We start from the raw sequence: 27,562 nt of genomic DNA, 5'->3' as shown, positions 1-27,562 counted from the left end.
ACGCCCAGCTAAATATAACCCCCCCCGGACCCCCGTCCTTTCATCTTTAGCCAGGAAATGAGTCTAGCGGTCAATAATTGGCTGAGAATGACACGACTTTGCTGTCCAGCTCCAGAAATGACGGATTGGTTATTAATTCATTTGCTAATGCCTCCGATGGCTTCGAGGGGGAGGGAATGGAAGACGTCGTGAAAAAAGGGAGAGCCACGAGCTAAGAGGATGTGCTAGAAATGGCTTGCGAAAAAGGGGGTGTAACAGATCTTTTTTCCCTAGAATAGTCAAGAAAAATGATTGGATAGCCAAAACTCTGAATTGATCACCAATATGCTTGTCAATAAAGCAAAACATCATTAGCTTTTTCATTTTGAAAAATGTATCTTCACTTCAAATCAGGGCAATAGCGGAGACTCATTTCAAACCAATGGTGTCTTTTCTTGCAAATGAGCCAACCCGCGTTTGCCATCCCTAGGTAAGATGGCGGCGCCCTGAGCGAGCAAGGGCAGGCACAAGTCAGTGACTTTTTTCACCTTCTATGTAAGATACGCCTTTTTCCCCTTTCTTTCATTCATAGACGCTAAAATAAATGTCTTGCGTTGTGGCGTTTCGTCCTGGTCACCTTACACTTTTGTCCATGCCGCCTCTAATTTGTGCGCATATAAGCCGGACCCTCATTTTTTTGAACGACAAATACGGCGTATATGCAAGAAAATACATCATGGCAGCGATAAACAAATGTTCTGTAAACTGCTGCACAAGGTGAAATGTGGTGAAATAATGTCCAGGGATGGATGATTCCTATTCAAATGGAGCTTAGCTTCTTTGATAGTCTTTCTTTCAGTCACGTCCCAATCAATCAATCAATCAATCCCCTTGAAGCCAGTTGAATTGCCTTAGGGCCAGGGTCACTCACATCAACCGTGTTTTGCTTTTCTTTCTTTCTAGCTTTTTTTTTCTGGGAAGGACAATTTGAAGGCAATAGAATACAGTTCATGCGAATCAACTGATTTTTGCAAATCTTTCCTTCCATAAACTGTACATATGCGCATTTACAAATGCACATATGAGCAAGCTTTACTTGCTGCGACGCATTTAAACCAGGTTGACCCCTGTAGTCGAAAGTGAGTGTGTAAAATGCGATGACTTAAAACATGAACAGCAAAGTCTGCTGTAACAAAACAAAGAAACCCAAAAAACATACGGAAAGTGAAGGGAACACGCGGCGATTCCACGTGGAGCGTCAACGTCAAACTGACCTCTGGGGCGGGTGTCTCCCGGCGGGACGTCGACGGGCGCCTTCTTTACGGCCGAAGAGCGATAGACCACGTGCGTCCTCCCTCCTTTGGCCTCCTCCTCCTCAATCACGCCATGGCCTCTTTCCGCAGGCTCGATAAAGTACTCGTCTTGCTTGGTCCTGATCATACCAGCCTAAATCACAGATAAGAGCAACGTGACTTGGGGTGAAGGCTGATAGGGAATGTGAGACGTGAACCCGTGGCTTTTCTCCGGGTTCTCCGGGTACTCCGGCTTCTTCCCACATTCCAAAAACACTCATACTAGGCTAGCTGGTTGAACACTCGAAATGGGCTAACCCTAGCTATGATTGCTTGTCCTTTGTCTCCTGGTGCTCTGCGATTGGCTGTCCACCAATTCAGGGTGGCCCTCCCCTGCCTGGTGGCCAAAGTCAGCTGGGATAGGCTCCAGCACCCCCTGCGAGCCTTGTGAGGATAAGCACTTCAGGAACTTTTGTAAGTAACATTAAATTCTATGTTATTTTTTTTTACTGACTGTACCTAATAAAGTGGCCGAGGCATTAACCAAAAAAACAAAACAACAGTAGCATTGCTGCTATCCCAGTTTTAAAGCACATCACGCAGAGCGCACCAACATGGTTTCTCTGGCAAATTCCAAGATCAAATTGAGCAACTAATTGGCAACTAATCTAAGACAACAAGGAAAAGAAGACGGGCGTTCGCCGGGTGCACATTCCCCTCCCGTGTGCCATCACACGAGGGAAAGCGGGCGTGCGTGTGCCTTCGCCGCCACCGCCGTCGCCGCGTCTCTCGTGTCGTGTGGCAGCTGCTTTCTTTCCGTGTCAGCGCGACCGCAGCAAGAAAACACCACAGCCTGTTGCAACGCCGATCCCTTTTGCTACGTTCCATTTCAATTTAAAAGTGGGGCGGGGGGGTCTTTTTTTGGACGCCAGGCCCGTCAAAACATTATCGGGATGCTTTACTTTGACACGTGAATGAAATTAAAATGTCGCGCGATGAGTTCTTTGCAATATGCTCACTCATATTATAAAAATAAAATGAAAACGTTGAAACAGTGGGCTTTGATGGAGTCACGGTCTCAAAACGGTGTTTTCTTCTCTGCTGTATTTAGCCAAGGACAAAAAGACTGATCCGACTTTTGGGCAGCCCATCAATTTGAATGAAATGGAATGGCTCTATTGTCATTATACAAGTCCAATGAGATTTGAAGCTTCGGCACATTTGTAGGCTCGCTAGAAGCCCAAAATAAAAAGAAGAGTTCATTCAAATTCAAATGAATTACATACAGCTGCACAGTAATGCCTTCTTAAAACAGAAGTAGTAGTTGAAACATTACAGTAGTAGTAGGTGTGGTAGTTTATACACCGTAATAGTAGCAGTAATAGTTGAAACATAGTGGCAGCAGTAGTAGTACTAGTAGTAGCCATTTCGTCATACGCAGCTGGGTATGATGACAATTAGGCATTTGACCAATCAATGATGATGACAAAGCCTCAGTCTGATTATTATGATTATTACGAGTAGCATTTGAAACATAAACTACCTGACCACAATAAAACAAAACAAAAACCAGGGAAAAGTGTCCAGTAAGAAAGCAAAAATGTAACTTGGACAACTTCTGAGGAAACCTAAAGATGAGGCGACAATGACAAAAGGCTTGCTTGGAGCAGACCGTGACGAGACACGGGTGAACAAGTGGCTGATGCGAGAGGCGGCCATTGGCTGCAAGGCACAACGGATCACAACAGGTGAAAGCAACGGGGAATCAAAACGGACATCATTCACAATGCGTCACTCTCCGCGTGAAAGCACACTCAATTTGGGGAAAAGAGGGCCCACATTTGTCTGGAGCTCTTCTCTCGCTCTTTTTTTTTAAAGGCCCAGGCTTTTGCTCGCCAAACCCCGTCAACTCGCCGTTGACCCGTCCGTCATTTATATCCCGCCGACCTCCCCCCCCTCCCTCCATCCATCGCTCTCGTCTCCCCGAAGCCGTGGTGCGGCATGACGATCGGAGCTGATGGATCTCGGGCGGCGCGTGCGGCGCCGCTCCGGAATACCAAGCAGTACGGGGAGGGGAGGAAGAAAAAAGGATGAGACGCGGGACGGGGGTGCGGTGCCGGCGGATGGATCCCAGTGGTGGAATGAGGGGCGGACGGGCGCTGGCGACATGTTCACTCAAGACTCAAAAACTCAAGTCCGACCCGCGTTATTCAAAGAGTTGAGTAAGTGCTGGTTAGTTGTTTCTCGCTAAACTAAAGCCTTCTGTCTCTGTCTACTTGGGCTACTCCAGCACCCCCGACATATTTTTATAGCCGACGTTGAGTCCGAATCACCTGGATTGGAGAAAAAAAACCTTTTTTTACCAGATTCCAATCCAAACATCCAATTCAAAACAAGTCTCTCTCTTCCTTCCTCCAACATCCTTGTCAATCGTATTTGGTCACCCTATAATGAAAAGAAATGCCTTAAAACCGCAATCCTTTTCAGCCTATTCCCATCTTCTGAATCATGGCTAATCCAATGTTATTCAAATGAGAACACCTGGAGGAGACGCGATTGGCCGGGAGAAGTTGATCGCCAAAAATAGGAACACATTTCATCTCATCCCAACCAAAACACACCATATGAATAAATAAGCCCAATGACGCAGCCCCAGTGATGGAAAAAAAGTACAAGAAATCAGAGTCAATTCTAAACGGAATGGTTTGCAGACGCGTCGTTAATAGCGCTCATATGGCAGGTTATATTGTGGCCCAAGTAACAGCGACAGACAATAAGTCTCACTGGCAGGCCGTTCAATACATTTGGGCTCCTTTCAATCACGTTATTAATGCACACCAGGCGCACTGACCTCCGTCACATCTTTATTATCTTGAAGAAGAAAGAATAGAAAAGTTGAAAAGTGTCAAAAAGTGTAAGCTGCACTGCATGCTCACATTGGCTGGCAATTAAAGATGCACACAAAAGACCCCCTCAGAGTACACCACTAAATGTAGAAAGTTAGTAGAAGTTCCCTCACGGCCAATGAGATGGTGAATTGCAATTTGCTAGGGAGTATGCTTGGTTGGATATTGTGAAATTTGGTTTGCGTGTCTTTCTGGCACATGCAGTAATCCCCCATTTCATTCACCCTTTGAACCATGGGAGAATCAATCCCTTACAGAAGAAAGGCTGCTGTGAAAAAATCACAGGCATTTTCAAGAGGCAGATTAAGGACAGACGTCACTGGAAATATCAGTCATTGTTTAAAAAAAAAAAAAACATCTTGTGAGGCTAACATTCTAGCCGTGCCGCCTGGCATACATTCATACTTTTTCTTTTTTTTGCCCGCAAAGGCCGGTTTTGATGGGCCAGTAGTACCAGTAGTAAAAAAAAAATCCCCATAGTTATGTTTAATATATGAGTTTCTTCACATACTTCTTTAATCAATCAGCCAGTCAATTTGGTGTTGAGCTGTATTCTTGTAAAATCAAAAATGTACTCTATTCCTCAGTTCATTTATTGTACATTTAAGACTTGGATATTTTGCCGATGGCATTCTTGCGGAATTGCAAATTGTTCTTCCGCTACTTGTAACGTCAAACTCATTGAAAATGGACAAACTAAATACGTGACAGAATCCAATAAATAAGCTTACAACGGCCAAAACGGGAGTCTTTTTCATCACGCTCAAGTGTGTACTATATCCTGTACTTAAACATACTGACAATGTAAGATTACATGCCGTGTGTACGTGTGTGTGTGTGAACATTTTGCAGACCACTCTATGTAATGAGTGGGGCAAGAAGACGGGCTTGGGTCACTGAGTCCTCTATGGCTTAAATCGTACTGGCATCTGGCTTCCGCCCACAAACACTCAAATCACACACACACACACACACGCACACACACACACACACACACACACACACATTCACGCTGGAAAAGCGCACGCAAGCCACTCGCTGTCACCGCAGCGTCATGGCTTTCTCCAGCTCATTTGCAAATTGTTAGTTTAATGACCTAAATTTTCCATCACAGTTTGCGCCAGAGACGGACGGACGGACGGACGGACGGACGGACGGACGGGGAGCAAATGGTTTGCACGTGGCGTGGTGCTCCTTAAACCCCTTCCACAATCTATCAGAAAACTTAAATGCTCACTATCCACACCTGTGCCATGCATTGGACTGACACAGACCGGCAGACAAATTTCACACACTTATGTAAAGAAGGCAAGTCATATATCGATGGCTTCCTACTAGCTCCGCCCAGAAATCAACGTACGCGCGTGAAGATGATACTATTTAGTAGGTGCGCGTTTGCCATTAATGTACGTCGCTGGCTCTTTTGGCTTGATAAACGAGGCCGATTAGTGGAGAGTGACCGCTCCATGATTGCGGCGGCGGGGCGGAGCGGCGTTGTCCAAAGCCCTCGCTGGCGAATACAAAAGCGCGCTAAACCAATGACAGCCTGAGATCTGCCAGCATGGAAACATAACAAAACTGCACCTGCATGCCCAAGATGGACACACCCACAAAAGAATACCCCAAAAAAGTCGTTCACACATCAGAGTACAAAATCCCAATTGGATGTCATGACTGTAATTGGGATGAAATTAGCAAATGTCAACATCCAAACAAACAAAACGGAATTAAATGCTGTTATAGTCATTAGACAAGTATAATGTGATTTAAAGCTTCACCACAAAGTGCACAAATAACAACAACAAAATAATCAATAATGAAGTACTAGTCAACAAAAGACAAAGGAAAGCCCTGTAAGCTCCATACTTTTCAATCTAACCTCCTTGATACTGTCAGCCATTGACGTGACCCCCCCCGACCCCTCTTTCCCCCACCTCCTCCCAGCAAGTTCCCAGATCCACACCCAACCTCATCTCCATCTCCAGTGTCTCTCAATATCTCCACATCTATCATACCTGTAACCTAGCAACTGCACGAAGAGAAGAATCCCCCCCCCCCCCCCCCCCCCCCCCCCCCACGCACACACGCACACACACACACACGCACACACACGCACACACACACACACACACACCTGCTCCCTCTCTCTCTGGTGATTGCTGGGCAGGAGTGCTAATGGCTTTGTCTCCGGGCCGCAACAAGAAGCAACTGGGAGTTGCCCCGCCCTTTTGGCCAAAACTAGGCTGACTTGTCTGCAGACCGCTTTACCAAAAATAGGGAAGAGAAAAAGAGCCAGCCATTCTCTGGGCCACTTTTCTTCCCCGAATAATAAAAAAAATATGAATGAATCCAACATTGAGATCCAGCTGGAAATAAACATTGAAAAACATGTTGCTACTTGATGTTGAAGCCAGAGAGAATGAAAAAGAGTTGAAAACAAAAACGTAGAAAAGCCGAGACCAAGACGAGTGCTCGAACAAAACTTGAATTCTTAAGGCAGGAGGGGTTTCACGAAAATAACAACGACTTTGAATTAAATAACAAAATCAAACCTGACGTGGTAACATAGCATGCAGTAAAGTAAACAAAGCAGGGGATCCGACCATCACTAACAATCACGTGGGCTTTTAAACAGACAGAACAGGGGCTAATCACAAAATAGGCACAGCTGGGTATGGGAGGAAAGGGAAGCCAGGAGGGACACAAGCGGCGAAAAGCAAACACACACACAGGGGAAAAAGGAATAACAAAACCAACCAATCCTAACTGGTCTTGTCCAGTTGTTGGTGGACAACAGCAATATATTTGGATTAACTTGCTGAAAAAATATATTCCTAATATGGAGCCACTTTGTCTTTGTACTGGCTGTTCGCTTTCGTAGCTCATTTCACGCCATGGCCAGCGAACGATGTCCGAAGAAACGGGGGCAAAACGGGGAATAAAATGTATCTCAGATTTGAACCCTCATGTGCAAATTACTCGAGTACTGCTTCTCATATATCTTTTCTGGATTTGACAGAAACTTTTTATTTTTTGCATTTCGAGCAAAATCCCCTTCACAAGTCGTTGAATGCCCTGGCGCGTTTTCGCACATTGCCACTGGAGGGCAACACCGAGGCGAAGGAAGGAACCGAGCGGCCAGCGACGTCTGCCTGCTGGAAACAAGAGAAAGAGGAAAAGCAGACACGGACGGACGGATGGACGGACGGATGGAAGGGGATGGAGGGAGGGAGGGAGGGAGGGAGAGAGGCAGAATGTGTGTGGGAGAGGAAAAACACGGAAACAGAAGGTGAGGCGAGCGAGACAAGTGACTGGGGGTCCGCGAGACTGAGACGTGCTCACATGTAGAAACTCGTGTGTGTGTGTGTGTGTGTGTGTGTGTGTGTGTGTGTGTGTGTAGCTTCTCACACAAGTGCAGGTGTCAGCAGGTGCGTGAAACCACAAAGACAGAGTGGTGCATTGTGTGTGTGTGTGTGTGTGTGTGTGTGTGTGTGTGTGTGTGTGTGTGTGTGTGCGTGCGTGCGTGTTTTGTGCCATGGGACAGCAGCGCATCCCTTCTTACTCAACGCTTTCCTCTCGTTCCGCACTAATGAGGAGCCTGACCGTCAATGTGGAAATCAAGGTCGAGCCTAGACCCATGTTTAAAGAAGCGGGCCCTTACACCAAAACAAAAAAAATACCATTTCCATCTGGAACATTTCCATTCTGTACAGTGGTTGAGCGGTCAGCGCGTCGGGCTCACCGTTCTGGGGTCGAGGGTACGATCCCAGGTTGGTCCTCACTGTGGGCAGTTTGCATGTTCTCCCCTGGGCCGTTGTGGGTTCTCTCCGGGTACTCTGGGTATTCCTCCCACATTCCAAAAACATGCAGGCTAAGCTAATTGTACGCTAAATTGCCCCTAGTTGTGAGTGATTGGTTGTCCTTTGTCTCCTTGTTGTACTAGAGTTGCTCTCCCATTACCCCCCAGCCCTCCCAAAAAGTTTCTACTCACGAAAATTCAAAGTTACAAAACAGCTTCTGGGAGGAATTCATTTCGTAAGTAGAGGTTTTTGGAAAGGGGAGAAGAGAAGGTGACGGTCGCCAGCGAGGGCCGTCTTGTGGAAACGATCAAGTGTAAAGATGGGTGAAAAAGAAGGAGGGGGGTGATATACAGGCAGACCCAGGCTGGGGAGGGAGCTAGAGGGGGGCTGGAGTAATTAAATTAAAAGAGCAAGACTTAGCTCTTTAGTCTCATCTCTCAAGACGAGCTTGAGACTGCTACAGCTAGCTAATGTCATAGCAACAAGGGGAGAAAAGTCCAGTGGCTGCGGCGGCGGCGGCGGCGGCGGCGCATGGAAGCCACCGAGAAGGAGCCGCTCGGGGTTGCCAGATTGGCCGGGTTCCCGACGGCGACTTGCTCAATCTTCATTCGGGGGCCAAAAATAATGATGAGCTCTAGTTGGCGTGCGTCTATGTGGCCTGCCAACCCAACAGAGTTGGAAACCCTGCTTTAGATGATGGCTTTTTTTGTCTTCAAAATTCCGACTGATTATTGAATTTATGAGTTTTGTCAAATTCATATGTATTTCAATTCACTCAAAATAGATGTAAAGTTTCTTCACCAATTTAAGCCTTAAAATTGAATGAAAATACAATATGCATTTCATCTATTTATTATTATGAGGGTTGCAGGGGTGCTGGAGCCCATCCATGCCAAAGATTAGGAGAGAACAGAGAAGAGGAGGAGGTAGGTTAGCATTAAAGGTCAACGACATGTTGGCGCCGTGGCTAGGCTTAGCACAGGTGCCTAAACTGTTGAAATATTTACGCCACTCCGAATGAGAGATTCATTCACTTTCAGAGAAAGAGGGAGAGAGAGTGGGGGGGGGGGGGGGGGGAGAGAGAGAGAGGGGGAGAGAGAGAGAGAGAAGGGGGGGGGGGGGGGGGGGGTAGAGCGCTGTTCCACTTTCCGACACTGAGGTGCTGCGCATACAATTCAAGTGGACAGCGCCGCATGAATTATGTGCACGTGTGACTTTGGGATTTTACTTATTCATTTTTGTCCCAACATGTTGGACTTTGGCTTCTCTTTGTCTCGTGGAAGCGAGGAAGTGCAGGAAGAAACTTTTTGTTGCTTTTGTGCTTGGACATTTTTTTGTTTTTGACACATTCAGAGACATCTAGCTATACAATCGATATAGTATCTCAATACAGCTAAATGCGGGAGTTGTGCTTTGGTGTATAGCACAAAGAAATGAGAAGGCCTTCCAAAATGCTAGCTGTCTAATATATCATATTTGGATTGCTTTAACAAGACTCCTACATGCTCATGTATGTGCATGTGTGTGTGTGTGTGACAAAAGAGTGCATGGTTTTGATCAATATGACAGATGGTTTTGAGATCTGGGGATTTCTTTGTCTATTTTGATCATGACGCATGATGTTTGAAGTAAGACTAACGGATGCATCAGACAGGATGTAAACATTTCTGAGGAAAAGACCAAGTTTGCTCAGCCTACCTATTCGTATTTTTCTATTTTTGGGGGGTTATTTTGAATGCTACTGTATCATCACTTCAAACAAGTAGAGGCTTTATGGCTCCACTAATTGCTCTTTGTTTTAATAAATTCTTACTACTTGTTGTTTTCTCAAATGGGTGGTCTCTGTTGCCTATTTTGACCCATCACAAGTGGATCGGCATGGTATGAACAGAGGTTAAGTGTAGTGTGCTTGGCTACCCATCGTTACAAGCGGAGAAGAATAAAGAAACTATCAGTGTATCGCGTCTCCCACGAAAATGATGTGCACTTAACACATGAAACAATACACTGGGAGACTGTGAGAAAAAGGAAAAAAAAAGATATATTTACATTCTTGCTCCTAAATCTGTCTTAACGGTTGTGTTGCCCACCAGTTCAACCATCTTATTCTGCCATTTCTGAAGAACAATTTGTTTATAGAACAGTAAACTTGGAACCATTCCTGATGAGATCTCTTCTTCCAATGAGAGGAGCTTTTATATTGTTATGAATACATTCACATATGGGATAGGCAAATGTTGAATTAGGCATTCAACCCATTGCTGCATTGCATTTTCCAATAATAGAACGGCGAGTGAAGATATGCACGTAAACACACAACCAAACAAGTTCAAATGATGCTATGCCCACTGCACGCCAACCTCGGTTTCGGCATCACGGAGACGCAGCTTCCCCCTAGCTAATGGAAGGCCAGCCAAGTGTTGGGAGATAGCCAATAGGAAATCACCTCTACAATGACAATAAGAATAAAAAGACACCAAGCGAGCGGAGGGAGGGAGGGAGGGAGGAGTCGTGCCGTTTGTCTGTTCTAAGGACACCACCCTACGTTCAAGGTCGCTCACGGGCTCACTTCTCGATCTCTCGTCCGGGGGGGGGCAAGACCCAGGGCGCCCAAGGTGGGCTTTTAACCTTCCCGCGTTGCAACGTGCGAACCCTCGAGTGGGGAAAAAAAACGAGGGTCAAAGCGACGCTGGCCGACTCCGGGAAGGCCAAGTCGACATCCCGCCGCCATGGCAACCCAAAACAACATAACAGAAATGAAGAAAACATGCTGTATTTTTTATAATGGCAGCTCAACGCGTCTCTGGCAGACTTGGACAGACGAGTCGGGCGAAAAGAGGTGGGAGGAAGAAGAGAAGGTTTCACGTCTTTCTTTCCTTCCTTCCCTGCGAAATGTCGCCGTTGTCGGCGTCTGTGGAGAAGGAGCCATTCGCTGGCTTTCCCCCCTCACAACTCCAACGTTTGAGTCTTTTTCACCCGGTGGAGGACGTGCCTGCCTGCCAGCCAAGTTCCTCCCGAGCCAGTCTGACACTTCCCACTTAATATTTAACCAATGGACATAGCCTACACTTAGCCTGGCATGTCCATGCTGCACTATTGAGTGGAAGCGAGTCGGTCCGGGCTAATTTGCCGCCTATGTTCGTCCAATACACACGTAGGTCTTCTTCCATTTTTGCCAAACACTAAGATGCCAACCTTCAATTGCACAAAACATCAACCCTAAAAAATACAATAGAAGCTTAAATAAAACTATTCTGAATAATTCATCATCCGAATCAAGCCTCAGACTGGAGCAGATGTTTTAGATGCATTTTGCCTTTTTTTTTTACATTTGTTGTTAAATTGTGTTCTGGATGATTGGATTGAACCTGAAACTTGATTTTGCTGGCTTTCTCCGATGCAAAATCATGAATGACATCATTTGTTACAGGAATTTTTTTTTTCCAATGCCTTTTAGAGTGGATGAGGTGACGCTTAAATGACGCTGGGGGAGGCAATGAGAATAAGAATAGTTTAGACAAGAAAACGTTGAGGGCTGTTGTGCGCCCCCTGATAGATGGCACCCCAGGCGGTCGGCCTCATTGCCCAGAGCAAAAAACGGCCCTGGAGTCTAACCTAGAAGTGACATAAGAGTGGCATATTCACCAACTTTTTCATAGAAGGTGCACGTGTCACTGTTTTGAACTAAATAGGACAGAAAATCTTCCCGTCCCACAACGCAAAAAGAAAAGAAGAAATTGTTATATGTGGGTTAGGAATACGACAAAAGCTATTGGCATCTGACACTTTTTTTTTTCATTGGAGGAAGAAAATGTCTTAGGACTAGAATTTCTATCATGAATAATACTGGCTTTTTCCCACAAGCTCCCTTCAGATTTAGTAAAGCGCCTTTATGTCATTGTTCTTAATGAATTGGCTTTCACTGAGGAAAAAGGTTTTGACAGAAATCCAAATTGATATTGACGCGCAAACCTTGGCGAAGGTTGGCCTTTAGAAGTTGGCTCCTTTAGAAAGCGCCAAGGTTAAAAACTTTGCTATTCTGCCTTTTCCTCTTCAAGAGCCAACACAGTGGGGGGGAGGTCGTTCGTTCGGTCGCTCCAGCGTCAAGACACTTTTTTTTGGGGGGGGGGATTCATTTGTTTACCTCAGTAAAAGGGATGAAAATTCAAAGGCCAATGCTGACTCTCACTTTGGAGCAAAATCATGTCCTTGTTGCTATTTATCAGGAGCACAACAACACCCTCTGGTCGGTCTACCTTTGCTCTGTTTATCATGCGTGTTTTTATATCCTCTTGTTTTCTTTCACTCTCACTCTCGCTCTCGCTCTCGCTGGCGTGCGTGCGTGCGCGCCAAATTTGGGTTCCCCATCTGGGACTCGTTTGAGGACGGAGATGCCTCGTTGTACTTGAAATACAAGCGAAAAGCCTCCGACGTGTTTGTCACAACAACAGCGAGCGAGCGAAGGCCGTCGGAACGGAAGAGAGCCTTGCGCGTGCGCGTGCACGTGCGTGTTTGGCACAAATTGACAGCTCTCTTTTTCAGTCTGAAAATATAACATGAAGCAAGCGCCTTACACTTTTCATCTGGTATGAAATTCAACTATTGTAGTAAAACGCGTTGTCAAATGCAACTGATATGCTAGAAAGGTTTTTTTTATTTCCCCTTTCTGAATCGGTTAAATGACATTTTAAAAACGACACTCGTATCGACGATATTAAACATTGTTCCGATTTTTTTTTTAAATGTTTGACATTGTGAAGTACAAAGAGCGTGACAGGCATCACCACCCAAGCTTAGACGATCAAAACGAGACGCACATCCGGACCATAAAAAGAAAACAAAGGGATGGAGATTTGCCACAGAAAGTGTGTGAAATATGCTTTGGTGTCGGGCAGCCATTGTGTTCATAACTCAGGCTTTTGGGCCATCTTTCTTGCACACGAGGACATTTAGATGGTCATTTTGTTTAGCGAAGTTAGCATCAAAGCGTGAGTAATGTGCTTTTACCAGCTGTGCCAGTTTATTGAGCCATGCAGAGCATATCAAACAGCTGATCCAAACTTCTTTTCTTACCATGAATGTGGAAACACACAGGCAGAAAACACACACACAGACACACACACACACACACACACACAAACACACGCCCATCACTCCCAAAAATCATGCAAATCTCGGCTCATTTACGTTCAATGGTCGGACAAAATTTGGGCGCGGTTCTTTTTCCCAAGTCCGCCTTTCTCTCCTGAGCTTTTCAAAATCTAGATGCTACCTGCTCAACTGCTAAAGAGCTTGCACTTATTTCAAATATTGCCATTTTTTCCCTCTGCTGACCAGCAAAGCCGGCCGGTCATGATTTGCCGCATTTCAGTGCATGTCGCTGAAAGAATGCTAAGTTTGGGCGTCCTTGCTCACAACAGCGGCCGGGATTAGCATAGTTTAGATGCCATTCCGCCACGACGCTCCCAAGTGGCCAATGCAGCTCCACGTGGACAGGCAGCTTCAAAGAACACTTTCCTCACACACACACAAACATGCACAACCACCCACCCACCCGCACTCCATTTGTCAGGATAATAATAAATAGAAAGAAATGTGAAAAGGAGTATAAAAGTAGTCCGACACCTCCAGCATTTGGCAACCAGTAATTAAGTGCCTTCATTAGGTCAAATATTTGATTAAAAAGGAACCTGAGGGGAACTCCAGTTATCACCTCCCTTTGCTGAAATTCAAAGATTCGGAGGAAGAGAAGGCAAGGGAAGGGAAGGGAAGGGAAGAAAAAAGGGTGTTAAGGCAAAATGAGAAGTCAAGGTCATTGTGAAAAGAAAAAAAGAAAAAAAGTACCCTGGCTGAATAAGTAAAAGCACGGAGTTCCTTCCCACATCTCAAAAACATGCATGCTAGGCTAAATTAGCGCTCTAAATTGTCCCAAAGTATGAGGGATTGCTTGTTGGTTTCATCGTGCCCCGTGATTGGCCGGAAGACCAAGTCCGAGTGTAACCTGCCTACTGCCCGCAAGCTCCAGCACCCCCTGCGGCCGAAGATAAGCAGCTCGGAGAATGGATAACAACAACTCACGGCCAATGATCCTATTGATAATCATATGCCGGCCCCCCCAAAAAGGTCCCGCTACGTATATTCTGTAGACGACGCGTACGCGGCACGGCCCGCGTTGCGGCGTATCGATCCCATCCCCGGATGCAATTGCTGTTGATCAAGCGCAATTATTTGGCCATAAATCTCACAGAGGACACGTCCGGCTGGTGTGGCCTCACGGGCCCCTCTGCGTGGGCCGCTAGAGCCCAGCTTCCCTTCAAGGAGCTGCTTGCTTACCCTTAATTCATCAATAGCTCAAGCACACAAGTACCACCACCACCACCTATAAATGCACACATTTCGCATGACTCGGCATTTTGTCTGAGCCCGCAGATAGACACGCGTGCGTTGGAAGAGCGATGCCGTCGTCAAAGGACACGTCAAAACGAAGGCTGTGGGTTGGGGGGTGGGGGGTTATCTTTACTCCTTCATGTTCTCAGACAAGCACACGCGATAAGCTTTCATATCACGCCCTGGCAACGCCCACTGACTGCAGCATATCTCCGCCAGCATCACCAAGGTTACCAGCGGCAGCCAGGGAAACCACCGGAGCCGCCTGTGAAATTTGACAACAAAGGGTGTGGCACGGCTGTCTTGATGCAACTGACTCTGCACATTCATTTTGAAAAACTTCCAAAATACGATCTTTTTTTTAGATTTTTGGAACCTATGATGACCGGATTTTTCAGGCACACCTGAGTATAAGTCGCACCAGCCAAACAATGAAGAGGAAAGAAATATATATACATATATACACACACAGGCCGATTTTTGGGAAGGTATTTGCAGGAATGAAAAACAAATGTGCCAAATTGACAATAGTAATAATAAGGGGAACAACATTCTGAATAGGCACCGGGTAACATAGCAGTTTTCCGATAACTATAGCAAAAAAAGAAAACAGGCTCTCTCTCAGTGGTCAGAGGAAAAAAAGATATATAGAAGTCACACTTGAGTATTTGTGACAGGCCCAGCCAAATTTGTAGTTCGCAAAATTTCAAGGTGAAATGCCTCGGCAACCTACGCCAAAATATGGGAATCTTTATTGTGGTTACGGGCGGGTTGGGCTTGACATTGCCGCAATCTTAATGTCATGCATTATGAATGTGTTGATTGGCTATCGACTAGAAAAGGTGTTGGCTCTCCTTAGTTCACCTCTGGCGGGAATCTAAGGGCTGTGTTTATGGGATGGATAGTCTGGGAACGGGCCAGCTGCTACCAGCCCATTCAAATTCCTTCCTTAGGAAAAGGAGCCCCAATTAGAAAAGACGGAGCTTCCCATGACAAAAGAGGGCCTCGGACGCCGGCGCTTTCCCCGCTGTCTTTGCCTACAATTTGAGGAAAAAAAACATTTGCGGGCATGCTCCCTCTGCCATCTCTGGGTCTGGAGAAGTGTATTTCCGTGTGTGTGTGCGTGTGTGTGTGTGTGTGTGTGTGTGTGTGTGTGTGTGTGTGTGTGTGCACGCGCTACCGCAGAGGACAGATTGCTTCCCTCTTTGGCTTTCAAAAACATTTGGAATATTTGGATTCATCCAGCTGAGTAATGGAAGAAAAAACAAACATAAGATGTATAAGGGAAGATTTTTCCCCCCCCTCTGTAAACCATTAGTCATGTTGTGTGTGGTATTTAGAAAGAATTGGCTGTTTTTCCTCTTCTTTCAAATTGGATATAAGCTAACTCTCTTGTCTGAGCCCTGAATTTACAATGTTTATTTTTCAAATTGCTTTAATAATGTGGGCCGAGGTTACAGCTGTGTGTAGAACAGCTGCATGTACGTGGAGGAGAATACATTCATTTTCTATTTTGGATTGGGGTTTCAGTTGCCAGCCCGGCCGGGTCAATCGGTGAGGTGACCATGGCAAATGAAATGGCGTGGCGTGGCGTGGCGTGGCGACGTACCCAAAGGCGAGCGATCCACCCACCCCTAGTTTTCAGCTTCTCTTCAATGCCACATTTGTCATCATAAAACCTGTTTGTATATTTTTCCAAGACTCCGAGCGCTCCCAATCTGGAAAGGGGATTACTACATCGCGTATCCGTCTAGAAAATGCTGGAAAAACACTTAGTGTGCATCCCGCCCGCCATTGACAGCCGACACTTCTCCATACACACTACAAGCTTTAAATGTCATGATACTTGTATCGTGACAATAAAGGCATTCAATTCAATTCAAGGTAGTCCGACACTGACCCGTGTAAAAAAAAATGACGATAAATTCAACATGTCGTGCGAGGATGTTAAGATAGGACACAAAAAAACAAGCTAAAAATGGGAAAATGTGGAGAACGTTAAGATCCGGTGCATTTTTTGGGGTGTCACCAAAATAGGAGTTTACCCCCCCTCATCCCACACACAAGTATAAGTCGCATTGGCCAGAGAATACACAACAAAGAGGAAAAAATATCAGTCACATTTTTGGAGGACCATTTTCTATTTGCTTACAAACCAAGAAAAAGGTATTTTAAATTAACAATAGTAAAATAGAGAACAATAGTTGAAATAGGCATCTGTTAATATTGCCCTAAAAAAAGAAAAACAAAAAAAAACTTACTCGGTCACACTTGGGCTGCAAGAAGCACCTGACGCCAATCCACTGATTGCACTGTGGGTGGTGGCAGTTTTTTGCTCAAGCCGAGCGACCGACGACTGAGCTGACTGACAAACTTGAAGCAACGGGGGTTGGGCCCAAACAACAAGCACCTGACGCCAATCCACTGATTGCACTTGCAGGACACTAGTATTGTGGAAAGCTTTTCTTTTTACAAGTTGGAACCAAAGCACCCCCACACCCACTCTGGGCCTTATCTTAGTTTGACGAGCCTTGTTAAATAAATGCCTAGTCTTAGGGGACGCTACATCTTCCTTCATGTCCAATGCTTCAATTTGTTCGAGGCGTTCGCTCACTCATCAATGGTCAAAAGTTTGCACTTTGATCTTCCATGTTTTAAATAGATAAGTCTTTCCACGGCAACGCACTCGAAACACAACAAACAAATTTAAATGAACTTGGATTAATATATACACACACTCAAACATACGTTTAATGTAACTTTAGACAAAACTGAATTCTAATTTTGTTTTAATTTTTTTTACCTTCTGGCCGCGTTAACTGTTTGCCACGCCCCCACCCACCCTCACGTTCGCTATCGATGGGCTGTTTGCTGTTGTATTCCCTCCAAAATATTAAAAAAATGATGCACACAAATCTCCTCACAATAGGATAACGCACGACCACTTGCCAACGAGAAGTAGTCTAGAATGAGCGATCGCTCTGCTAACGCGAGCTAACAGGCTAGGGGGGGGCTCACTGAAAAAATGCAACGCTCCACTCAGTGCTTGTAGAGACGTTACAAAGCGGTATAGTTGCGATCAGAGATATTACACGAGGAGTTGCGGGGTAGAGAGCCAGTGCCCCTGATGTTCTTATGAGCAGCCAACGAGAAGTAATATATACACTATACTGCTCGTATTAGCGATCGCTCCGGCATTCGCGCTGAGTGACGGAAAAAAAACACTGAAAAAAATGCAACGCTCCGTCCAGTGCTCGTAGATATCTGTTATACACGAAAGAGATGCGGCAAAAAAGACAGTGCGCTACAATGATAAACAGCCTCTCATGTCTTGGCCTCCTGGCTTTCTCGCATCTCCAAATTTGTCTTGTATCTAGAGATCATTATTTGCTGGAAATTTTCCTCGTATCTCGAGCTGCTGGTATGTCGAGGTACCACTGTATAAAAGATCCGTGACTTATAGTCCAGAAAATCCGGTCATTGAAGGCGCGACATAAATGAGACGGACACGCTACGCTGCCTTCAGCGCAGCATGAGTTGTTGTAAGAGAGCACAGATGGGGAAGAATGTCCAAAGCCCCGGCCGCGCAGGCACTGGCTGGGCTACACACAGAGAACAATGACATTTTTATTGCGCCTCCTTTGAGGAAAGTCGGCAGGAGAAAAATAAAAGAGGAGCTATCAAACTGACAATCTCTCGGGAATCCCTACACTTTGTAACAAATAAATACGGGCGAGTGCAGCCACATGTTCCGTCTGCGTGCGCACAAAGACGCACAAATCAGCACCCGAGGAGACTGTCATTCCCCAAGATCCCAGATTTCATCTAATGGGGGAACACCAGGCTCCTCCATTGCCACCAATTACTGGAGCTAGGAAGCAAAGTCAATGGCCACCACGGCTTAATCCAATCCCATCATCTCAAAGGAAATCAGAGCCTTTTCGCCATTGTTTTGAGCGCCGCGCCGTCGAGCCGACGTCGGCCACGGCCAGAGAGAGATACCAAATGACTCCAGTTCTTGGCGAGGAGGGATTTGGGGGGAAATGTTCTCCTGCACGTGGTCTAATACGGGGCGGGACGTTCGCCGGGTTGCGAAAGGACTTTAAACGGACTATTAAAACGCTTGAGAGAAAGCTTTCATGTTTATGGCCTACGGGAGGCGGCACGCCCCGTTGGCCCGAATATAAGACGAGCCCATCTTTTTCAAGACTCACATTTGAAAAAAGACCTTTTGAAGACCAAATTGAATTTTCAAACACAAATAATAACAAATGATGATAAAAATATACTTGAGAGAAAAATCATGTTATTTTTGCCTCATTTCAATCATGTAAAAAGTGTCCATCAAAATTGCAATAACTGCATTAACCATGCAAGTGTTCAGCATTCACTTTAAACATATCTGGCACCATCTGGAATGGGACACACTGACAAGTAATTTTTGTATTTCCAAGCAATTAGAAAGCCAAAATCTGACAATTGTTTACTGCTTGAAGCATTCATTGATCAGCAACATTAGACTTGTAAGAAAGCCCAATTTAAAATGCCATTTTTTTATACAACTGGCACTACGGGAAGAAATCCATGAATTTCATTGAATAGCTATTCTCAAAAATCTCAATGGCAGCGACAGAAAAAAGTGGGATAACACAGGCACAAAGCATTTGAAAACTTCTTCATGACTAAATCCCTTGAAATAAAACAATGTTCCAATAGTGTACGATTTCTTGGAAACAAACCCTGTTCTTTCTTTTGTTACCTTAAGCGAAGAGGAGACACACGTGCAGAATTTCCCTTACCCAACTAGCATGTAAACCAATACATCAAGATGAAGAGTGAAAAGGAGGAGGAGGAGGATGTTGGCCTCATGCTGTCATGTAGCAGAAAAATAAACAGGGTGTTGTTATGGAGCATGGGGGTTCCTGTCAGCTGGCATCCAACTCACACCCACTCAGTGAGACCAGGACAATAAAGTCATGCGTGGAGAAGACGGGGCAACATGCAAACACTACACTGAGATACGCAGAAATTGTCTGAACCTCTCAAGAAGCAAAATAGTCAATAACTTTCATGATTGACACCATTCCCATTTGTTGAAATCAAATCCTTGACAATATCCACCATCATCCTTAAAAGAGATTATACAAGAGTAAAAAGTTCCTTGTATATCCTGGCAGACGATCAGTCAGCCTCATCAAAGCACAAGAGATGTGTTTGTTTCTTGGTTTCTAGTGCGTCGCTCGCTCCAACCCCCACATTATATAATATATTACATATTACATATTCCGCTTCCATGCGTGCTGCCATCAAAAAACATTTGAGCTTTGAGCTGAAGAGAAAATTTGATTGTGTTTCTATTACAGGAAACAAAACAAAAGCAATCACAGCAGATGGAAAGGTGCGAGGCAGCTTCTACTCTGAACGGCGTGGCCCCGCCAAGGCGAGGCGAGGCGAGGCGAGGCGGCAATTTCAGCCAAATCTCATTCCTTCCGTGGCATTCCTCTTTTAAGCGCAATGGCTTGAAGCATGCACTTATGTCGTAAAAGGCAAATGGTTGACATGAAATATCGATGATCCGCCCGAGAAGTGCCCACACTTTACAAAGTGAAAGGATGAAATACACGGCTACCTCCACTTACTAAATTAACTCCTTCCAGAAGGGCTTTTGCGACTTGAATTTTGGAAGTACAGACACATTTTACATTCAATTAGCATCATTCATTCCACCATCTTTAGGTTAGGTTAGCACTTTAATACTACCCCCTTAAAGTATACCATTTTTAATTAAATAACTATGCAAAAATGATCTTAAAAAGAAAATCATTTTTTAAGCCATTCAAATGAATAATGCAAACACATTTCCCAATGTTGGGGAATTGCGAGTGGCAGCTGAATAAACATACATACAAACACCCGCATGTCAACACACAAATGATGTTACACGTACTCAGACAACTCAAAGAGACCAACTTGACTGACTTGCGCCAGTTAGAAGACATGAAGATGAATGGTGGATCTCTCCTTCGGACTTAGCGTGTGGACCCGAGAGCGTTTTATTGGCGAGCAAGAAAACATTTGAATGAGTCGTGCAAACGCAAGGGCCGCCAGACATAATAGCGTCACTGGGGATTTGGACAATAGTGGCCCAGAATGGCAACGGTGGGAGAACGCTTGGCGGATCCCGCAGCTTCGGGCCCTATTAGTAAGAAAAATGCTGACGTTAGCTAGCATCGATCACGGCCTCGGCCCGCCTGGGCGCCGCCCGAGGGAGCGAGCGACTCGCGACTGGCTGCCCGATTGACTGACTGACTCCTGCGACAATTGCCATTTTCTACACTTGTTTCAAATGAGGTCAATTCTGGTAGCATCACGCTAAAATGACGGCGGGAGGGAGCATTCCCCTGTAATCATTGGGATTCCGCCGCTTGATTTGCTCAAGTGAAACCTGTTATTTTCGCCACTCAAACAATCTGAGGCGTTTCTTTTTTTTCCTTTTTTTTTTCTCTTCTCTCTTTCAATGACAGAGCGGCAGAGGAAAGAGAGGCGAGGAGGGCTGGTTAAGTGCGCCGACTGAGCGCCAGTAATCACAGCCCTGGTAAAAGCACTCCTCGGCTCTATTCAGCGATCCCCGGAATGCTCTCTCTCTCTCTCTCTTTCTCTCTCTCTCTCCCTCTCTCTCTCTCTCTCTTCCTCTCCCTGTGTTTCCGGCCGTCTGATAATAGCTCTAGATTGAATAATTGCGTGTTTGAGTGAGCCGCACCGCAGGGTGGAACCTGCAATCAAATCCCGACAACACTAATCGTTCTCTCGCCGTCGTTCCTCGCTCCCCCCCCAGAGCCGACTGTCGCTCCGGCGGCTTCTCCCGGGACCGACGACGGGCTTGGCGAGGGCGGCCGGGAGGTCTCGGGTCGCCGTGCTCTAATTGACGTTATCGTTTCAATTTCAGCCGATTCCAATTCGGAGCTGCTCATCACGTGACCCCCCCGGCTCGAATGGCCTCGGCTAAGGGTGAGCTTGTCAATTGACCACTGATGCTTGTGAGCTACGAGTCTGCTTCAGCCGTTCATTCTTTCCTTTTGCGTACCACTAATCCTCACAAGGGTCGCAGGGGCTGTCATTGTCCAAAAATCGAATTGCGTGCATATTTCAGGTTGCGGTACATGTTAATGATGCTGTATTTATAACAAAAGAGCTTGTCTAGCAGCACTTATCTGTTAAATCCACTTACAGAAAGAGCTAACTTCAAACCTCTGTCATTTGTCTGATTTGCATTGGTAGGAATGTTGTAGCTAAAAACAGACAAGCGCTGCTCGAAGAAAAAAAAATCAAAACAAAAAACAGTTTCTCTTGCAGTGTCTGTCTTTTCAACGGAAACCGTGGGTGCAGGCAGGTCCATGAAAAAAAAAAAAGAATCTGTCTGCTGCATTCTTTTCCCTCTACTGTCATTTTCTCTTTTTATAGCATCATTAGCAGAGTGCAGCGACTGGCCAACAAACCAGGTAGACAAACTCCTGCTCATCTTTTAGTCCCATTGACGGTAGGCAACGGACGTCGGCGGCTGCCCCAAGTCAACTTTTTGCCCCATAAAAATAAACAGGAGATCTGGTTGGCGCGAATACGGCCCGCCAACCCGACCGACCGTGTTTGACGGCCCCGCGTGAAAGAATCTTCCATGCGAAGGCGCGTGGATCATATGGTAAAGTGAAGCCGGTGCAAGGCGAGGCTTTCTCAACACGATGGGTGCGATGGCACGTCTGAACAGCAGTTAGCAAACCCACTGCACTTTTGTGGCTAAGGTGTTGGCCGTGGACGTAAAAAAGGTGTTTGTCTTGCAGGTGTGCTTGGCCTCGCTTGTTGGGTCTGGAGTTCAGGAATGACAAACACCTGGGAAGTGAATCTTCCCACCCAGCGGTAGCTCATTTGCAGTTTAGCGGTCAGCTGGCACGGCCCCTTTCCCACGCTTCCCTGGCTAGCCTAGCATTTGTCAGGCAGGACCGGATGATTCTTTCTCAGGAACAACTTTAGCCACGACACTCACAAATGTGCACGTATAGAAACTGGTGAATGTTTGTGTTTTTCCAATGGTTGCCGAGTGAAACTCTCTCGATAGCAGACTTGGACGCCGATAGGGGGTGTGGCTCGTTTCAAAGCGATGGAGATGCGTGCCAATCGCTCGATGAACAATCGACAAGGACTTCCAATAAAGTCAGCGTTTTGACGAGCTCCTCCTCCTCCTCCTCCTCCTCCACCATCCCCATCCAATGGCACTTTGACAGTAGCGTTGGGTCCAAATAGCCGACGGGGTGGCAGGCCGGTGCGAGCGGCGGCAACGAGCTGCCGCTGGCTGCTGTGGTGCTGAATGGGCATGTCAGCTCCGTCTTGTCCTGGCTCCCTGCCTGCTTCCTCAGATGCTCCTTCACTTGGATTCCCAGATCTAAACACTCCCTCACTGCCTCCCTCCCTCCCTCCCTCTTTCCCTCCTACCTTCCATCCCCAAGCGCCCTCTGTCCTAAATGGATCCAGTTGCCTTTGCAGGGTTCTAGTGGTGGGCTAGTCTGGCTGACTAATGAGCCGTCTCCCGCTGAGGGCATCTCCTCTCCTGGCGATCTCCTATTTACACATTGGTCGGCATTCATAATATTTCGCAAAAGCCCCCTACTAGGGGTGAGACGATCTATGAAAATGGCGACGTATGGCGATTCTTTGTTTCCCAAATAGGGGGCAACACGTGGCCAGCAACATTTTTCACTAGAAAAGAGTGTGTTGAGTCATTGGTGAAGCCCAAAAACAGAACTGATAATAGCATGAAAATATAGCCAATTATTGTAAAAGTAGATCTTTGAGCAAATAAAGTTTAGGCACCTCTCCACTAGAGTATGAGTCGGGCCAAACTAAGAGACAAAAAGTGCAGCCGATATTCGGTAAAATACAGTAGTTGTCTAGCAAGGGTTTAGCAAGGAGGAAGCCTTCCCCAACGACTCCTAGCCAATTTGAATCTCCCTGGCAAAGCTCCAGAAGCCTGCCAGGAGGCCGTCACAAAAGGCGCCTGTTTGACTGACTTGTAAATATTATGAAGGAAGCTTAATTGTCTACCGCTGCTTTGGAGTGTTTTGCTTTCAGAAGGATCAGAGTAACAGAATGAGACAGAATGGTCCAAGTATGAAGCACACGTAAGCAGGTTGGAGGGAAATTCATACTTGGACCATTCCGTCCCATTGGGTTATTCTGATCCTTACAGAGCACGAAGAGAGAGAGAGAGAGAGAGAGAGAAGGAGCACTCACCAAGCCGTCGCAGTTGCTGATGGCCACGGTGGCTCCCGGCGCGTCGGCCACGTCCCCGACGTACAAGCAGTCGTCTTGCAGCGTCTCGACGTGCCGCGTGGCGTCGTCGTCGTCGCGCCACTCCATCTTGGCTCCGGGGGCCACCAGCCTGCCGTTGCGGCGCAGGCGGAGGTGGAACTCCCGGCCGAAGACGGTGACGTTGTAATAGAGTCTTTCCCGGCGGGCCGCCGTCTCTCCGTCTCCCTCGTCTCCTTCGCGCTCGCCGTGGCCGTGGCCATCGCCATCGCCATGGCCATGGCCATTGCTGCCGTCGCCCACCTCTCTCTTCTGGCGCCTACGGGGCTGCCCGCCCGCCACGCCTCCTGCCGAGATGGCGTGCGACAGGAAGCGGCCCTCCGCGTCCACACTTATCGGCCTCGCCAGTCCATACTCCCCCAGGACGTGCCGCAGGGAATCTGAGGAGAGGATGGGAGGCCAACGTCACGCACGGGAAACATTCAATGGGCAAAAGGCTTCAACAATTGAGGAAGCCACCAATGGTTGACGCCACCCGAGACGACGATAAACAAAAGGTGCTCCTTCTGTCGACCCCCTGCCCCCCCTCCCGTGAACCCAGGCGAGGCGTGTTTGCAAATGGCAGCCTCAGCAGAGCGTCCCAACACCTTCTGCGCCCTTCCAGCAGGAACAGGGATGTCAGTGAGAGATCAAGGTGCTAATTGCCACGCTCTCTTTAGTGCGCGCAACATATCTTTGTTAAAAATAATCGCTGGCTGCCAACTGAAATGCAGCCAAATCCATCTGTCAAATCCATCCCTTATTGGTAAAGCCTCCACCGGGCCCTCACCTCACGTCACGTCACGTCACGTCTGGCCGCCGCCAAGCCAGTCTTCCCAGTTTAAAAGGGATTGGACGTCAATGGTTGACAATGGTGACCAATGATTTATTCTTAACTGAATAGGACTAGAATCCAACAAGTTATGATTGACACTTGGGGTCTGTTGGGGTCAAGCCACTCGTTAACTCGTTGGACGCCATTGACGGGGTGACGCGTCTATTTCATTTCGCCCACCGACCCTCTCGGATTGGACGTCCAATGTCAAAGTCGCTGTGGTCCGCAGGCCCGATCCGAGGCCAGAGCCGTTATTTTTGGCCCAAAAAGTGAACTTACTGATCAAATGCCCCTCCCGGTCAAAACGGATTGGACGTCCAGGTCCGTCAATGGCACTGCAAGACTAGTAAGCCAGTAAGCTTTATTCAATGAGCAAAAATAGTTCCCTAAGAGGGTTAAGTCCCCCTCCCTAAAAAAAACACTTGATATATTATCATTTCTGCATGTCAACCATGGTGGAGCGATGGCGATAACGCACATATTTTTCCACAAACCAACACTTTTGTTCTCCACGTGACCGCGGCAGAAGCACGCGACTTTGGGGGACGCCCCGCACACACCAACTCCCTTGCACACACACACACGAGCCAAACGCGCGCACACACACACGGTAACCGCATGCAAACGGCGGCATCATCGGAAGTGATCCTCAGGTGCCCTTTTGCTTTAACTGTCAATCATCGGGAAAAGTTTGCGAGGACGCGCAAGGGTGTCGGAGAAACATTTGCGAAAATGTGATCGATACGCCGACACCCGACACCCGACAGGAGCGTCCAGTGACAGATCGATAGATGAGATGCGCACCACTTGAAGACTTGTCTTTTCTTTGCGCCTCCCAGCAATAAAGAAAAATCAGCGTCCCGATGCTCAACACACACATGAAAGTCTCGGCCAAACCAGCTCAAGTTGTTGTTCGCCTGGCATAAATTTGTAGAGAAAAAACAAAAAAAAAAACCAAAAAAGGGTGAAGGCGCGTGGTACGTACCGACGCTACTGGCGATGTAAAGGCCGCTGGTGTGCAGCAGAAAGGCCGAAAGAACGGTGAGGACAGTCAATCCAGATCCAGGCGCGAGAGCCATGGCAGCTCCGAACTGCGCAGGTGAGAGAGTGGGACTCCGGGCTCCAGTGTGCTTGAAGTTCCCCCCCGCCTGGCGCGACCGAGCCACGCACGCCACGCACGCCGCACACGCCACGCCACGACAGCAACAGCAACAGCACAGCAGCCCGCAACAAGACTGCCAAGTGCACCGGGCGGGAGAGACCAAGCTCTCCTCCCGTCTCTCTCTCTCTCTCTCTCTCTCTCTCTCACTCTCTCTCTCTCATCCCGTGCCTCCCTCCCTCCCACCCTCCCTCTTTCCCACAACTCTCCTCCTCCTCCTCCTCTTTTCACACGATCAACTCCTTCCTCTCTCCACACAGGAAGGTCGGAAGCCACCAGGGATGGAACGCTCGATTTTCACAACTCTGAGCCGGACACCTTAACCACTCTTCCACCGGACAGCCCGCCCAGCCTAAATCTGTGTACCAATGTACGGCAGGGGGTGTGGAAGCTATGGCTCGGGAGCCACGTATGGCTCTTTTGACCATGCGTGTGGCTCTGCGCTGACCCGTGAGCTCAAATTTGGAAACCGCTGGTCACCGAACCCAGTCTTTTTCTACTTTAAAAGCAGAAAAATGACGAAGACATGCACACATGTTCATGTATTTTGACTTGAATTGCGAGCATCTCAAGGAATAACATTTGAAAATAGCAATTGTTTTGGCGCTCTCTTCACAAATGTAGGCAAAAAAAACATGGCAGTGGAAAATTGCGGCCAAATACCACTGAGGGTTCGTCCAGTTTTTTCCTCCTTTACAGGTACATGTTCATGGCTCACATTGGAAGTTGTTTGAAATTGAGCGATGGGTTGAAGAAGGGCTAGAGAGAGAGAGAGAGAGAGAGCTCCCATCCTACTAGCGATCCTCCTAACACACCTTGAAAACAGTGGTATGGGATATCCAGAAGGTCAGCAGCACTCTCTCTATTCCAATGTGTGCATTTTCCCTGATGTTTGGATGACTGTTCCAAGCTTTCAGTCAAGTCATTTTTTTAATAGCGTTTGCTTCCTGCATATATCTCTCTGCTCTGCCTGCTCTTGGATTTTATCTGATGTTTGTCTTTTTTTCCCCCCCTGATATGAAGATTTGCAGATCATATTCCAAAAGTGTTTTACAGTTATTTTACCCGGACGGAAAACGAGTCTTACTAATGGCGACATGAACTGAGGAAATGGCTGATTGAATGTAATGAGCCACCACACACCTCCCTCCCTACATCCCTCCCTCCCTCCCCTTTTCCACGGACGATGACCACAAACCGCTTCAGAAGATAGCAGCACTGTAAACAAAAATTCACCAGCTTGAAGTGAATGTGGAAATAAGTGGACAGTTGGGAATGAAACCACTGCTGATCTCTCCAAACTGGGAGGCTTACACAATGTCTCGTAGAGTTTTGCCTCCAGGAAAGAAGGCTCAGCGAGCTTTAGAAAAAGGTGACTTGCAGGCTAATCCAAGTCCTAACAGGCGACAGACGGAGCCATATCGCCGCTGCGATAGTGCGCCAGCCACGTACGTAGTTGCGAATCGGATAAAACGCTTCAGATCGCCAAATAGATCAACTACCGGGTATTGGAAATGCATTTGCCTTTCGGGTAACGTAGGATTTCGTTGGACGTGCCGTAACTCTGGAGTGGTTTTGTATCTTGGAACAGAGGGCTTCTCATGGAGCTTTTCGTATCCGAAATATTTGTAAGTCGAGGTCCCACTGTATCGACACAAATAGCATTGGTTCATTCAAACTTCTGTAATATAGTACACCAACCTCATGTCAATAAATCACTGCATGCATTCATTAAAGGATCATATATTTGCCTGCTATCATTTCCCTCTGCACTGCTGATGATCTTTCACACAATAATAGTGTGTTTTATAATGAAGAAAACTTCCATAAAGCCTCGTATCGCTGCATGATACATTTTAAACCACAAA

The 27,562-nt window shown here is 46.8% G+C and overlaps 1 protein-coding gene across 2 annotated transcripts in view; it reads right to left on the bottom strand.

The window, feature by feature from the left end:
* LOC144082070 (A disintegrin and metalloproteinase with thrombospondin motifs 2-like) overlaps nt 1–25,804 on the bottom strand; it is a 63,422-nt gene extending 37,618 nt beyond the window's left edge. For both annotated transcript variants that reach the window (XM_077608900.1, XM_077608901.1), the window contains exons 1-3: nt 25,521–25,804; nt 23,647–24,101; nt 1,254–1,425 (exon numbers count right to left, since the gene is read on the bottom strand). In XM_077608900.1, the coding sequence (XP_077465026.1) occupies nt 1,254–1,425; nt 23,647–24,101; nt 25,521–25,614 (721 nt within the window). In that variant the 5' untranslated portion in view covers nt 25,615–25,804. The remainder of the gene's footprint in view (nt 1–1,253; nt 1,426–23,646; nt 24,102–25,520) is intronic.
* Between the last annotated feature and the right edge of the window lie 1,758 nt (nt 25,805–27,562).

Source organism: Stigmatopora argus, chromosome 9 (assembly GCF_051989625.1).
Source record: "Stigmatopora argus isolate UIUO_Sarg chromosome 9, RoL_Sarg_1.0, whole genome shotgun sequence".
In the NCBI taxonomy this organism is placed as follows: Eukaryota; Metazoa; Chordata; class Actinopteri; order Syngnathiformes; family Syngnathidae; genus Stigmatopora; species Stigmatopora argus.
The sequence above is the reverse complement of the archived record's forward strand: the minus strand, read 5'-3'. Positions and strand labels throughout refer to the sequence as shown.